Raw genomic sequence first — 15,195 nt, forward strand, 5'->3', positions numbered from 1 at the left:
TACATTTGAACACATAAGATTTTGAAAGTATAATGAATAACAAATAAACCGATTTATAATATAAATAAAATTAAAGCTTTTATGATAGATAAACTAATTAAATAAATATAATTAAAACTATTTTACATACTTAGAACAAAATCAAGTAAATTTAAATTAATGTTATATATACATTAAGATTAATATAGATGTTAATACGACACTTAAATACCAAATTACAACATGAAGTAACAAATATTAGCAAACTAAATAATTAAGGGACAAACAAAAAAGAATAAATTTGAACAATCCAAGTTAATATATGAATAAATAATTGAGTATAATTTACATTTATTCCACATAAAACATTTAAACCATAATATACAAATGATGTTGCACAGATATACAAGTATGTAAATAGAGACACAAAGGACTAGATTAAACTAAATTTAAATTTAAAGAATTAATCTAAAAAAACTCTAAATTATGACTAAAATATTTACAATCTAATCTATGGACTAAAATAAATTAACATAATTACTAATATTGAAATTAAAAATAAATTCCTAAACATGTATTGGATTGAAATGGAAAATTTTCAAAATAACAAACCAAATATTAAAAATACAAAAATAAATTAACTTAGACTAAAATTAGGGACCAAAATAAAACACGCATTCAGTAAAACAACATAAAATGTGAATTAATGAACATGACCAAAGACAAATTATTGTAACTTAAGTATTAATTATGAAAAACATCGGGAGAGTAATGTGGAATTTCAATGGGGACCAAAACACAAATATCTAAAAATATAAGCCAGAAACATAATTAATGCAAAATGAAAAAAAAAATAACATGGGCCGAGATGCAAATGGGGAAATTTACATTCAAAATATAGAAACAAAAATAACTCAGTACTGGACTTAAAAGAAAAACGCCTGAAATATAAAGGCTGAATTAAAATATAAAAGACTCGATTTAAGTTCTAAAATTAAACTATGCACTAAAATAAGAGGGGTATTATAAGAATTAATCCATACAATAAAGCAAGAAATTAAATATGTAAAATTACAATATTGAGACAAATAAAAAGGGTAAGATTCGAAAATGGTCCTATAGGTGACTATTTTATAAATTGTGCTAAAACTTAAGGGACTAGAACATAATTTTCCCTAAACATTTAGTATAAAACCTAAACTAAATTAAACCAAGGCTAACCTCACGCGGAAGAACCCTCAGCCACTCAGCCGCTTTCCATTCTCTCTACTCTTCTTCGTTTCACTCTCAACGGCGCCACTCTCCCTATCTTCTTCTTCGACTATAACTCCACCAAAGGATAAAACCAGCACTCCGACCACCTAACAAGACCGAATTCCTTACTCCAGTGAAGACCTAGGTACATCGAGGTAAGCTAAATCGAACCCTTCTTCTAACTTTTCACTTTTTATTTAAAAAAACCATATCTAAAATTACACTTATAATCTACATGCAAGCCCTCCAAAGGATCCCTAACGTGGACCAAAACTGATTCTTCGCTTCATAACCCCGGTGATAGCAACCTGATGAAGAACAAAAACGACGCCCAAGGTACGAAATTAGACCCTTCTATATTAATTCGTTTAAAAATCGTAAAATGAAACCTTGCTGAAATATTTCTTTCTTTTCTATTTTTACGAGAAATTAAACAACGTGCTTGCTAAAAAAGAGAAAAATAAAGGACCTTTGAACCTATGCTCTGTTTTTTTTAGAATGGGTACTGCTGATGAATGTTTAATTATTGGACTTGGATAATTACTGATAACTTTGGATATTTCTTCTGTGGGAGGGAAATATTCGGTAATGTATGAATGGATACGGGTTACTAATAATATTTTTTCGTATCATGTGCTGCCTTTTCTTAATATTTTGCTTCGAAAAATAAATAATTAAACACATGCACACACTTAACACAATGGAAATAAAAAAAAATCGAATACCTCAAGAAATTGCCACTGACTTTCCTTAATTCAAAAAAAAGGAAGGGAGTGAAACCCTTTTCTTACACTGCTTTTGAAAGATAAAGATTAGAACCCCTGTTGTTTTCGGTATTCTTTTTTGCTGTTGAGAACCGAGAAACCCCTGTTTGTGAATTTTCTGCTTGCTCCAATGGTTCCCCCCTCATTCTTACATTCATTCGGGTTTTTATACCCAAATTTTTAAATATATTTACATATAAAAATAGCAACTTGTGGTGTTCTTGGTGATTTCCTGATGTGCATCTTATCATGTGGTTATAGCAGTGGGCGGCAATGGCAAGTGGGAGCTGTGGTGGCAACAATTGGACAATAAGTTGGTTAGGTGAGTAGGGTCGATTAAAGAAATAAATGTTGCTCACAGCTTTCAAAATGATCCAACCGACGCCAACCAAAGTTGTAATTTTGGAGGTACCAAAGCTTTAAATATAATAAAGCTTTGAATTTTGAGACCACGAAATGAAAAGTGGGGTATAATAATGTCGAAGTGGTTAAAATATGGAAGTTTGACTCAGTAGTGAAAACTACTCACTCAGGGGCCCGAAGGAGAAACAAGAGGCCAAAGACCATGTGTGTGCTAAGTCCTAACATCATTTAGTGGACCACTTTGATGACAACAAAAATAGTACACTTGGTAGGCCAATGCAACCTCTGATGCGATTGGAAAATCAAAAGTTAGTTAGGTGCATGAACTTTATTTTATGATTTTTTTGGGATAAAATATTGGTGCTTACACATATCAAGAACATAAAAATCTACAAGAAAAACCAATTCATTAACTTGCACCAAAACATCCTCTAAAACTCCCTCAGGATATACATTAGATCTATCAGCAAGTTGAAGAATCACTCATGTTTCTTTCAAAGGATCGACATTCAGAGTTGAGTAAATAGAAAGAGGCATGATATTTATTGAGGCTCCTAGATCTAGCATTGCTCTCTCAATCCTAACATTACCGAGTTTACAAGGGATAGTAAACATACCTGGATCTTTGCACTTGAGGGGTAGTTTTTTTCTGGAGGATAGCTGAAACATTCTCCCCCATGCTTACCTTTTCATTACCCTTGAGCTTTCTCTTGTTAGTGCATAATTCTTTAAGAACTTTAGCATATCGAGGTACTTGTTTAATTGTATCTAGTAAAGAAATATTTACCTCGATCTTGTGAAATGTCTCAAGAATTTCTTTCTCTTCTGCTTCTTTCTTGGACTTAGTGAATCTAGAGGGAAAAGGAGTATCTATGACAAATTCCTTCAGTTTTTCGCTTTTGAGTCCTTTAGGTTGGTCTTTCTGAGTCTGGGGAGCAACAACTTCCTTTTCATTTTCTTCCTCTAAGGCTTTCCCATGAGCCAATGGACTAGGTTCCTTCAACTCCTTCCCACTTCTCAACGTGATTGCACTAACATTTTCCTTTGAATTAACAATGGTTTTTGAAGGTAGATTACCTTGGGATTCTAACCGACTCACGGATGATGTCAATTGACTCACTTGATTCTCCAAATTGTGTATGCTTGTTCTTGTCTCTTGCTAAAATTGTTGTGTATTAGTTGCAAGTGATTTGACAATTTCTTCTAGGGACATACCTCGCTTTGAAGAAGATTGCTCAAGTGGAAAACATTGGAATTACGATGGTCTTGGTCCATAGCTCAGGTTAGGATGATCCCTACATCCTGGATTATAGGTATTTAAGTATGGATCATATTTCCTTTGTGGAGGATCGGAAAATCTTCCAACTGCATTGGCGTACTCATGAGAATCATCTTGAAGTGTAGGGCACATGTCAATTGGGTTACCGATCGCAACACATATCCCACAAGCTTTCACTTGTTGCGTTTTTCCTATAACTAGTTGTTGAGCAAGGGATGTGAGATGCGATAATTGATGTTCAATGAAGGAAGAACCTACCTCATTCACCCTTCTTGAAGATGTGTCTTGCCTAAAGCCAAATTGTTGTGAATTGGCGGCCATGATGGGGATCAATTCTCTAGCATTGTGATGAGTCTTATTCACTATGGCACCTCCACTGGTTGCATCTATCATTTTCCTCTCCATGGGTATTAGTCCCTCATAGAAATATTGGATGAGAAGTTGCTAAGAAATCCCGTGTTGAGGGCAGCTGGCACACATTCCTTTGAATCGTTCCCAATATTCGTGAAGGGTCTCAGTATCTTTTTATTTTATTCCTCATATCTCCCTTCAAATGTCAGCGGCTCTTGAAGCAGGGAAAATTTATCAAGGAACATCCTCACCATCTCGGCCCAAGTAGTTACAGAACCAGGGGGTAAATAGAAGAACCAATCTTTAGATGTATCGGTTAACGAGAATGGAAAAGCACGTAATTTGATCTGCTCTTCAGTCACTCCTTGTGGTCTCATACTTGAACATACCACATGGAATTCCTTCAAATGCTTATGAGGATCTTCATTTTCAAGTCCATGAAAAGTAGGCAACAAATGAATCAAACCAGATTTTAATTCAAAAGCTACCTCCAAAGTTGGGTAGTCAATACAGAGCGGTTGTTGATTCACATTTGGTGCAGCAAATTATCTTAGAGTTCTTTCTTTGTTGGCCATTATTCCTTCTATTTCAGAATCTTTAGATGAATCATCCAAGTTGAGTGCAGATTCTGATTTAGAGAATGAAGAAGAAGAAGCTTGTTTGTTGTGCAAGTTAGTTTCTTTTCTAAACCTGTGAGCGGTCTTCTCGATTTCAAGATCGTATTGGAGTTCACCTGTATGAGAAGTATGGGGCATTAAAATATGTCTAAATTACACCAATCCCTGGTAACAACGCCAAAAATTTGGTGGGTGTCAAACCAAACAAATAATAATACTTTCTTTTAGAAATATAAAATTGTAAAAACGATAAACAAGGTTGAATCCACAGGGATTGGGTAGACTTGTTTTAATGAAAATTAAAGTAAATAAAGGGGTTTTAAAATCGAGAAGAAATCAAAAAGAAAAAGCATTTAAAATCAACCAAGAATTTAGAGAGATTAATATTAAGAAAATATCCAACTAAAGGTATACTTTCATAATTGGTTCAAAGAATTGATCATAGATGCAATTGATAAAATCTTCTATTTTTCACTAAATTGGTTATGGTTATTGAGAAGCTCTAATAACCTGTCTCTCCTTAGTTTCTCGATAATCAAGAGAAGCTCTTTGATTATTTCACTTGTTAATGAACAACCCTAGACAAGCTCTTAAGATTTGATCCACCAACAGCTTTAACCACTAGAGAGACCTCCAATTCTAGCCAACGAATACACAAGCTCAATTCATTTAGACTAGGTTATATACCTTCATAACATAATCAAAATCAACTATGTTACTTTCCACTAATATTAGAACGTTTAAACAATTACGGATTTAAAGTTCTAAATGGCAATTTATCAACTTGATAATTGAAAAAGGGACCCTTTGCACAATCAATCAAGACAATAATTCTTAATAAAAACAGAAGATATATAAATAGCAAAGAAGTAAAAGAAAAATGAAAATTATTTAGATCTCACAATCCTTGAAGAACCAAAACTTTAATTATCCTCCAGTTGGAACAAAAGTATTTAGCCACTCATAATTGAAAGAACAAAAACAAAAACTTAAAGAAAACTTAATGAAAAACTTGATGTAAAACTAATGTCCTAGCTCCCCTTTTATAAGGATTTTCCTACTCTAGATAAGGAAGTTTCCCTTAAATAAAATCCCACAAAAATAGGAGTTTTAAATGCCCTCATCCTTTTTTAAAGATAAGAATAATTGAAAGGAGTCTTCCAGCTGTCATTAAACTCTTTTTCCCTTGTAAACTCGTAACCCTAACTTAGGGTTGTACTGACTGGTAAGGCATGCCCACGCCTTAATTGAAGACTTCTTCTGTGAAAGCTCAGGATGAACAATACGTGCCCACGCCTTATGCGAAAACCTCTTCTGGTTTTGTCAACTTCTTGAATTTTGATTTTTCCTCAATTTGGGGATTTTGTGAATATCATGCTAATCATTAGATTTTGAACTTGTTTTATCCAAATCTTCAACCTAATCCACAAAATATGAAATATAATCAAAATCCATGATTTAAGCAATTTTAGTTATTCAAATATGAGGAAAATATCATAGAATATATGTCTAATATGCATCCTATCAAGGATGCAAGTTAATATAGGAGCATTGTTGGCTTGTTACTTTACCTGTGTCACACTCGACCTAATTTTTTGATGAGTGTTGGGAAGGTTGCTCAATTCATGCATGCACCACGTGTAACTCATTTTGCTGTGGTAAATTTGATTATGAGATATCTAGCAGGGACAGTGAATTACAGTCTATTTTTTTCGCCAACTGAGACTAGGTGTTGGTTTCAACTTTTACGGATCCAGACTGGGGAGCAAACTTGGATGATCACAGGTCAATATTAAGATATGGTGTTTTTATTAGTAAATGCCTTGTTGCATGGAGCTAGAAGAAGTAAAGGTCAGTGTCCAAGTCAACTATGGAAGCTGAATACAAAAGTATTGCTGATGCCGTAATTGAGGTTACATGGATTAGTACATTGTTAACTGATCTAGGTGTTCAGCAATATGGAAAATCAGTTTTTTGGTGTGACAATACTAGCGCAGTAGATATGAGTGCTAACCCCATATATCATGCATAATCTAAACACTTTGAATTGGATGTCCATTTTGTAAGGGAAAAGGTAGTAGATGGGTAACTTTGTATCAATTACATTCCAGCTACACATCAAGTGGCTGACGGGTTTACCAAGCATTTGTCGAAAGGAGCATTTAAAGAATTTCATGACAAAGTGTGTGTTGTGTCAAGATGAAGGAAGGAAGGTGAAGATGCAGGGAGAATATTAGAGGTGTATGTGATTGAGTGTATAAGCTGCTAAGCAGTAGTTAAAGAATAGTTAGTCTGTTAAGGGTTGTTAGATAGTTTTTTAGGGTTAACGGTTTGTAGTTAGAAAAGTTGTGTATTAATATTGTGCTTGTAAACAGCTTGTACTGACTTCTCCTTGATGATTATACCATTTGTTTGCTAAATGTTCATTAGTTCAATATCACACAATAGTTAAACAAAACTACAGGGTATACTTTACTGTGAAACTAATCTTCGACCAATTATCTTTGCTATTGGCTTCTATATACTTTAACATGTACATGCCATAATCATCTCTACATCCAATATGAAATAAAATAATTTAATACAAAGAAATACATAGTCCAAAACATAGTAACTTTAATTTTAAATGTAAATGTCGTATGAATTTGGCTGCTTCGGTAATCCAAGAAAATGGATTCAAATTTTTGAAACATTTTCAAATAATCTATCCAAATGAGCATAACTCTTATAGATACACGGAGCTTCACTCAACTATTACAATAAGTCAAAATTTATAAATTTATATTTGAAAACTACATGAATTCTATTAATTCACATAACCAGCTTACAATATTTTCTGCAATATTTGTACGGACTTCATTGATGCCAAGAGAGTGCAAAACGTAAGTATGTCCCCCTACAACATCAACAACTAATAAAAACCAATGATGGTCGGCTTCATCTTGTAAAGGCACATATGCCTGCAAAATTATGTGAGGTAAAAAGCACAGGTAACCACATACAAGCAAATAAAAAATTTTAAATATAAATATATGTGTTCTACATGACTACTATCAATAGGCATGAAGTCTTCTATCCAGCGGGTATGAAATTTGAAAAGCCTAATATTTCTTCTCGTCTTTTGAGCATGTGTGACATATTCGGTAAGGATACTCTGAGACAAGCATTAAATATAAGTGTCAAGAAATCATAAACTTTAAATTATTCGATTTATATCTCATAAATTAATTTTTATCTGAAAGGACAGAGGCAGATATAACTTCTTTCACTTAGGCGCTTCTCTCAAGTGTGAATCGTACACATACATATTGATAAACTATTAAATATTTGAAAACAATACAAACAATTGAATTAAAAAAGACAAAATAATGAATATTTTTTATCATGTATAATAACAATAAAAAATTTAAACTGTAATACCGAATCAGATAACCATTTTTTTGGAAAAACAGTACGAGCATTGCCAACATCCAAATAATTACTCTTGGCCATGTAAACAGTGTTGGATGTATTCTTTCAAGTAACAACATTTGTACAAATTTTGTATTCTTTAGGCGTTAAAAACTCCAAATATTACATGTACGCATCACTTATCATAGAGGATTTTTCAAAAAGTTCTGATAGTGAATCACAATTAATAAAAGGAGACAAACTCTGTTTTTTAAAACTAGTCCCGGTTTGATCCTTCAATGGTGTGACACTTAATCCTTCTTCCATGTCTTATTTTTTTAAAAAAACTCTCATCTATAGAACGCTATGCAAATTCGTCACTTCTGATCTATTATTTAAAGCATCCTCTTTTAATGATTGATTACGCATACCTTTTCCTTTTACTAAATCACCATCCTGTATTGAACTTTTTACAATACTCGGTGTTAATATATGCTCACTAATTTCTCAAATTGACCATTTAATATTTCAAATTTTCCTTTTAAAATTTTGAATTAACTATGCATTATAGCAAATTTCTTTTTAATTTTTTGCACCGAATGAATGAGTGTCACTCAAAATATAAGTTTTAATATTTTCCTTATGAACAACTTCAGTTTTTTCCTATATGTATATAAAATACATAAAAAAATAAAACAATAATCTTAAAAAAATATACCGACAAAACAAATGCATCAGTAGTATCAACAATTTAGTTACTTATAATGAATGTACCTCCATCATCATCACTTGTTTTGAGGGCGTTAAGTTTAGATCCATCATCTACGGTTAAAAGGTAAACCACGCCAATAGTCCCTTTTATTTTCAATCTGATCGACTTTGGTCACCGATTTTTTAATTAAGTGTGTTTAGTCCCTAACGTCATCAGTCCATCCGGTTCAGGTCCTTCAGTCGTTAACCCATTAACAGAAGTCTAAGTTGAAAATAAAAAATAAAAAAACCATGTCTTCAGACTTTGACTCTTCTTCTTTCCCCATAACCCATTCTTCTTCTTCTTCTTCTTCAAAACTCTTGAGTTGTAGTGACCAAGATTAAATCCTGAAAACATAAAATACCAAAAAAGGAACTAAAAACCAGAAAGTGTTTATCAAGCAAAGAAGTAAAAGACACCCCAGTAACAAACTAAGGTATATAGCATAAGATCTACTTCAAATGATTATGGCAATAAAACTACTGACTTTAAATCAGTATTTGATAGGAGCAATGACTTCCAACTGGTCACCAAGCTTTTCCTCTGTAACCTTCTCGGCCTTAACCCTAAGTTTAGTAAGTTGATTCCTTCAGTCGTATGCGACTTGAACTCTTTCCTTCCTTTTCTTCTCGACCTCCTTGATAATGTCATAGTGGTTCCATCAAACCTCAGATGAGAGTTTGCCCAACAAACACTACTTGTGTCCTTTCTGAAGCCTTAAAACCTTGAGAGCATCAGGAATAACCATCCTCTTCGTCTTATCGTAAGGAGCTGGAACCCCCTCATACACCTTCAATCATGCAAGAGCTGCTACTCCACGCTTGTTCTTGCGAGGAATCATCTTACGAATGGTACGCCAGAGAATCTTAGAAGGAGCACGGAAATGGATGGGACCATGAGAGGGCTTAGTGTTCATGCGTTTCCTCAAGAACCTTATGTACTTCATCTTCTGCCTGACCAGACCACCAGACATGAAAATCTCTCCGCATCTAACGACGACCACTTTCTGGCCGTTCAACAACTCCTTGGCCAAAATGGAAGCCAGCCTTCCCAGCATGTGGTGCCTTGCATCCACCACCACCCTCTTGGCGTAGATCCCTGACCTAGAGACTATCTTCTCTTCTTGTGTTTTGCCTCCTTTGCTTTGATAAGCTTAGGCCGCGTACTGGTGCTTGCTGCCACTGCGATTGCGACAGACAGTAAAGGAGTTAATGGAAGGAGAAATGGGGAAACAAGTGAGGAAAAGAGTGAAGAAAAAAGAAGTGTTAATGAACACGTGGATGCAGTGTTTTTTTTTTAATTTTTTAACTACCACATAATATTTCTATTAATGGATTAACCGACATTAATGGTTGCTGGATTTAAATCCGACAAATCGATAATATTAGGGATCAAGCACACTTAATTAAAAAATTGATTACCAAATTCGATCAAACCGGAAATAATATGGACTATTGGCATAGTTTACCCAAAAATAAATTATAAGGTTAAATCAAAAATACCGTACTGATACACTGCATGAGTGTATCGGTACAGAAAGGCTAATTCAAATACACAGCTTGCAATTAAGGTACTGATGCATACCAGGCATCGATACACGGTTGCCCGAGTACCAGTAAACATTGTCAGTGTAACGGTACACCCTGAACGAATTGCAAATTGAGAATCGGAAATTGGATTGAAATAAACCAGTTTCAACGGGAAAATTGAGGAGTAATTGTTCTAATTGGGGTTTTATAAAAGGAACTTTGGAAATCAATTAAGGAATTCGGGTTATAAAAATGGAGGAATTTTAAAATTAGGGTTAGGGTTAGGGTAGGGCTTAGGAAATATGAGATTGGGAAAAAAGAATTAGAGGGGGAAGTCTCATGCCGGTAACCACAACCACTGTCGGTGAAAGCGCGGGCAGCCGGTCTGCCACCACCCTTCACTGACGGCTTGAACCAAAAAAAAAATTAAAGTAAAAGTAATCTAGTTTACCATAACATGTTGTTTGCGTAAACAATGGTGACTGTAACGACTCAATTGAAGGAGGAAGACAAAATTATCGGCGGCGATGGCGGCGACGGTAGTAGCGATGAGGAGGAGAGAAACATAGCTTTTTAAAAAACTTAGAAATTTCTAAATTGGGGTTATTATTTGAACTAATTATAAAAAACAAATATTAAAAAACAGTTTAATTAAAATTAAAATTTATTTAAAATTACAATTACATTTTTAACTAAAATATAATTATACTTTTAGTACCTTATAATTTTATCATTTTACAATTTAATTTAGGTGTTCATCGTTATTGGCACTCATCGCCTCTCATCGAGCGTTGTAAAATTTTCCTTAATTATAAAATATTTTTAATTGAATTGAGAATTGATTAATCACGACACAAATTTAGTTAGATTTTAAATAATAATATAAATATAAATATATAAAAATCAACGAACGAAACATATATATGGTTAATACACTCCCAATCTCAAACTTAAAATTTAATAAATTTAAAATTCAAGGCACGGTTCAAGTGCTAAGCTGTTTGATATCGCTTAAACAAAGTCCCAGGTTCGCATCCTTGTGTACGAAGAAAATCCCCATTGAAAGACTCACTCACCAAAACCAGGTGTGCGACCCGGATTAGTCCAGATTTATCAAACAAGATTCATAAACTGATCATTCAAAAATTCTATAACAGTCTAATTACACTCAACAATGAGTGCCCATAACTCAAAAAACCATTAATATCTTATAACAGTCTAATTACACTCAACAATGAGTGCCCATAACAAGATTTATAAACCGATGAGTGATTGTTGTATAATTTAAATTTGACCTTACAAGTTTAAATTTATGAATCCCAACCATTTGTACCAACACTCGTTGGCCTCTGGTGATCAAGAATGCTTACGTTATTTAATGTGTAAATTCAAATCTCGACATTTATCTTATAATATAATATCTTTGTAATTAATAAAACATCGTTAAAACGGAAATACTATCCAACTCTTAAACCTTTATCAAATAGCTCGAGTATATGACTTTAAAGCTTTATTCAAATGATTACAAAGCACCTTTCAATCCAACAAAGGGTACAATAACCAAAATCTTTTGCCTCCAAAAAAATTAAAGGGACTGCACTTATTCCATAAACTATGGAAACTGTACAGTCTATACTTGAGTACTTCAGCCAATGCTGAGATGTTTGGCTATCCAAGATTTTCCGGGCTCTAGCCTGACAGTCCCAATCTGAGTGACCATATTTTCAACAAAACATAAAAAAAAAAAAAACAAAACAAAAGCTATCAGTTTGGAAGGTCATATTCCCACACCCGTGTCCGAATACATGTCGCACACGGATATTTTGAGCAAAGAAAAATTGCATTATGAATATAACCCGTCATCCACTAAGTTTATCAAGATACTATTGGAGAAAGTATCCAAGTAGCTTTGCATTTTCAACACAAACAAAATCTTTGTTACATGCTTCCATTTGCAGATGTGGGTTCCACAAAACAGCATCTGACCAACTGCAAGGGCAAAGCAAAAGGGTGAGGGAAATTTCCACTCGAATCAAATAAAAACAGAGATACGAGACTCGAACTTGCGTACTTTGTATTCTTGACGGATATTACATCACCTAAGCCATTATCGAGGTGCACTTCATTAGGAGCATCAAGGTAAATGCAGTCTACAAAGCCAGGAAAAGTGACGGTATCCCTGAGTTGTTAATATTTGAGTTACATTATTAATCCTTCAACATTAAAAAGTAATATCCAGAACTAGTTTAAATCAATGCAATAACATTTTTTTTGGTTTGGATAAATTTAGAGTTTCATTTAGAAACCTAGTCATTATTAAAGAACAGGATGGTCCTCCAGAGATCTTAATAAGCACTCTCTACAACATTTATAGTTCAAATATGTGTACGCAAGTTAGCCTCCGATTATATGTTCTATGAACAATGCACTGACCTTTCCTCCCTACCCTCAATTGCATTCTTAGGATCCGGATCTTTATTCAGAGTTTTGCAACCTTTCACGGATACCCCTGTTATAGATGCCTGCATCAAAATTTCTTAAAATCAACGACCAAGCAGCTTCTTCAAGTTCAAAGGCCGAGCAATTCGATTATAATACATAAGACATAATATACATGTATATATGTGTATATTGTTTGCATTTCCCTTGCAAGTATTTCAAAGTTCATTTCTTCTTTCTTATTCTTTCCGGCACATTAAGTTCCCTTTTTCTATAATTGTCACAAAAAACAAATCTCCATTCCTATACAAAGAAAAGCTCAATTTGAACATGCTAGAGGAATTGCATCTATCAACCACAAAATTATAGGCACTTGCACGAAAATATGAATACAAGGTAGTGCTGAAAGTAAATGGCTTCTTGTCTATGCTTGTAACAGTTAGATCAGTGGAAATGCTCTTCGTATTTAGAATAACCTGAAGAAACAAAAAGAAATGAACTACCAATTTATTTAATTAGCAAACACAAACTAAAATTGCATAGATTAATCAACATTTCTACTTTGGTCTAGTCTGGTACCATTGAATTGAATTAACACATAATTAGCAAAGAAAATACCATTGTCATGAACATAATATCAGTGCCCTGACCATACAGGTAAGTAACCAATAACTGACCTTATATCTAGCCTGAAAACGGAAATCCCAAATAGTTCGGCTGTAGGACCATCTTTTAGCTCAAGAGTTACAATAGGGTTGCCTTCCAAGTTTTCAGACATCACAAGGGAGCAATCCATATTCCTTGCAAATCCATTCTGTGAATTACATAAACACTTGCACAATTAAGACAAAACTAGAAAGTTATAAAAATAGTTATAGTTGTTCCTTTACTTTTCTTTTCCTATTCTTTTTTTTTTTGGACCATTTTGAACCTAACGTTTTATTTTGGGGTAAAAAGGCCCCTTCGAGGATGGAAACCGTTAGTTAACAATTAGTTAACGCTCCAAAACTTTTTTGCTCCAAAATAAAAATTTGGGGGCCAAAATGCTCCTAAAAGAAAGAACAAGAGTTAAAGTGACTATTTAGTCAAACGTGAGCGGCCTTTTTGCCCTTAAGTGAAACACTGGGGCCAAAATACTCCTAAAAAAAGGGGACAAAATGACTTTAGCCTTATGCCTTTTGGTAATGCAGAAAGTGGTTTAAGATCAATTTCTAGCCGAAATATACAACCATAATCTATGTCTTTAATAAGCCTAACTCAAGCAAGCTTTATCAAACATCAGCTTCATCTAACTTTTCAAAGGCACATTTTGAAATCACAATAGCTAAGACCAAAGTACAGAGAGGGATGGGAAAAACCAACTTGATTGGCTTCTTTTTGTCAAATACAGCATCAGCCCGCACAAATATAAGGTCTCGTTCACTTGGGACTTTCTAAGAAGTAATACAAACACCAAATAGATAAATCTCAGCTTCACTAATACACCGGAAACAAAAACCAATAACATTCAATTCGTCGAACAAATCAAATGATTTCTTTCATACCCGATTCAAAGAAAAAAAATCCCTCACCAATAAATTTGTAAAGACCCAGAAACCAAAAAGCTTGAAAAAAGCATATCATTTATTCAAAATTTAAAGATTTGAACATTTACCTGCCGTGACCAGAAGTGAGCGCAAGTTTGGATAAATTGTCTTCCCCTTGTGTTGAGAGAATATTAAGCCACTAAACTAAACAACTACAAAACCAGAAAATTTAAAGATTTGAACATTTACCTGTCGTGACCAGAAGTGAGCGTAAGTTTGGATAAATTGTCTTCCCCTTGTGTTGAGAGAATGTTAAGCCACTAAACTAAACAACTACAAAACCAGAAAATAATGTTTTCCTTCTCATTGATTAACACTACCCTTTACATGCATTATATAACATTCATACATTCATACGGTTACATGGCTGCTAACAACTCTAACCAAATAACAGACTAAATGCAGCAACTCCAATAGCAGTGATCAACTGCAACTGTAACCAGCAACCACACGAGCAACTGCACTAGCTTACTTCAACATTCTTCCTACTTTCTCTCCTCTCCTGCTCTTCAACACAACTTCACACACAATTTTTCACGAAACTCTTCAAAGGCATTTCGAGCCAATGGCTTGGTCAGACCATCAGCAATTTGATGAGTAGCAGGCACATAATTGACACACATTTGCTATGCTACAACTTTATCTCGATCAAAATGTATGTCAAGATCAACGCGCTTGGTATGTGCATGGTAGACAGGATTCGCGCTCATAGCCACAGTACTAGTGTTGTCGCACCATATGACTAGCTCTTCTTTCTTACAGACACCAAGTTCTGCAAGAAAGGCTCCAATCCAGACCACATCTGTTGCAGTGTCAGCAACACTCTTGTATTCAACCTCCATTATAGAACAAGAAACACATTTTTGTTTCTTCGACCTCCAAGCAACTAGATT

General features: G+C 34.1%; 2 protein-coding genes across 2 annotated transcripts; both read right to left on the reverse strand.

Moving 5' to 3' along the window:
- Positions 1-1,217: 1,217 nt before the first annotated feature.
- Positions 1,218-4,044, reverse strand: LOC120139259. The gene is made up of 4 exons (XM_039154552.1): positions 3,620-4,044; positions 2,978-3,391; positions 2,763-2,820; positions 1,218-1,340 (listed from the first exon to the last, which is right to left on the reverse strand). Exons 1-4 carry the CDS (start codon positions 4,042-4,044, stop codon positions 1,218-1,220), a joined length of 1,020 nt encoding a protein of 339 aa, XP_039010483.1.
- Positions 4,045-9,452: 5,408 nt separating this feature from the next.
- On the reverse strand, positions 9,453-9,854 carry LOC120139226 (60S ribosomal protein L13a-like). The gene has a single exon (XM_039154535.1). The coding sequence runs from the start codon at positions 9,803-9,805 to the stop codon at positions 9,545-9,547; it is 261 nt and encodes an 86-aa protein (XP_039010466.1). The 5' UTR covers positions 9,806-9,854; the 3' UTR covers positions 9,453-9,544.
- Positions 9,855-15,195: the final 5,341 nt, after the last annotated feature.

The sequence above is a fragment of the Hibiscus syriacus genome, unplaced genomic scaffold (assembly GCF_006381635.1).
Source record: "Hibiscus syriacus cultivar Baekdansim isolate YM2019G1 unplaced genomic scaffold, ASM638163v2 tig00110733_pilon, whole genome shotgun sequence".
Lineage (NCBI taxonomy): Eukaryota > Viridiplantae > Streptophyta > Magnoliopsida > Malvales > Malvaceae > Hibiscus > Hibiscus syriacus.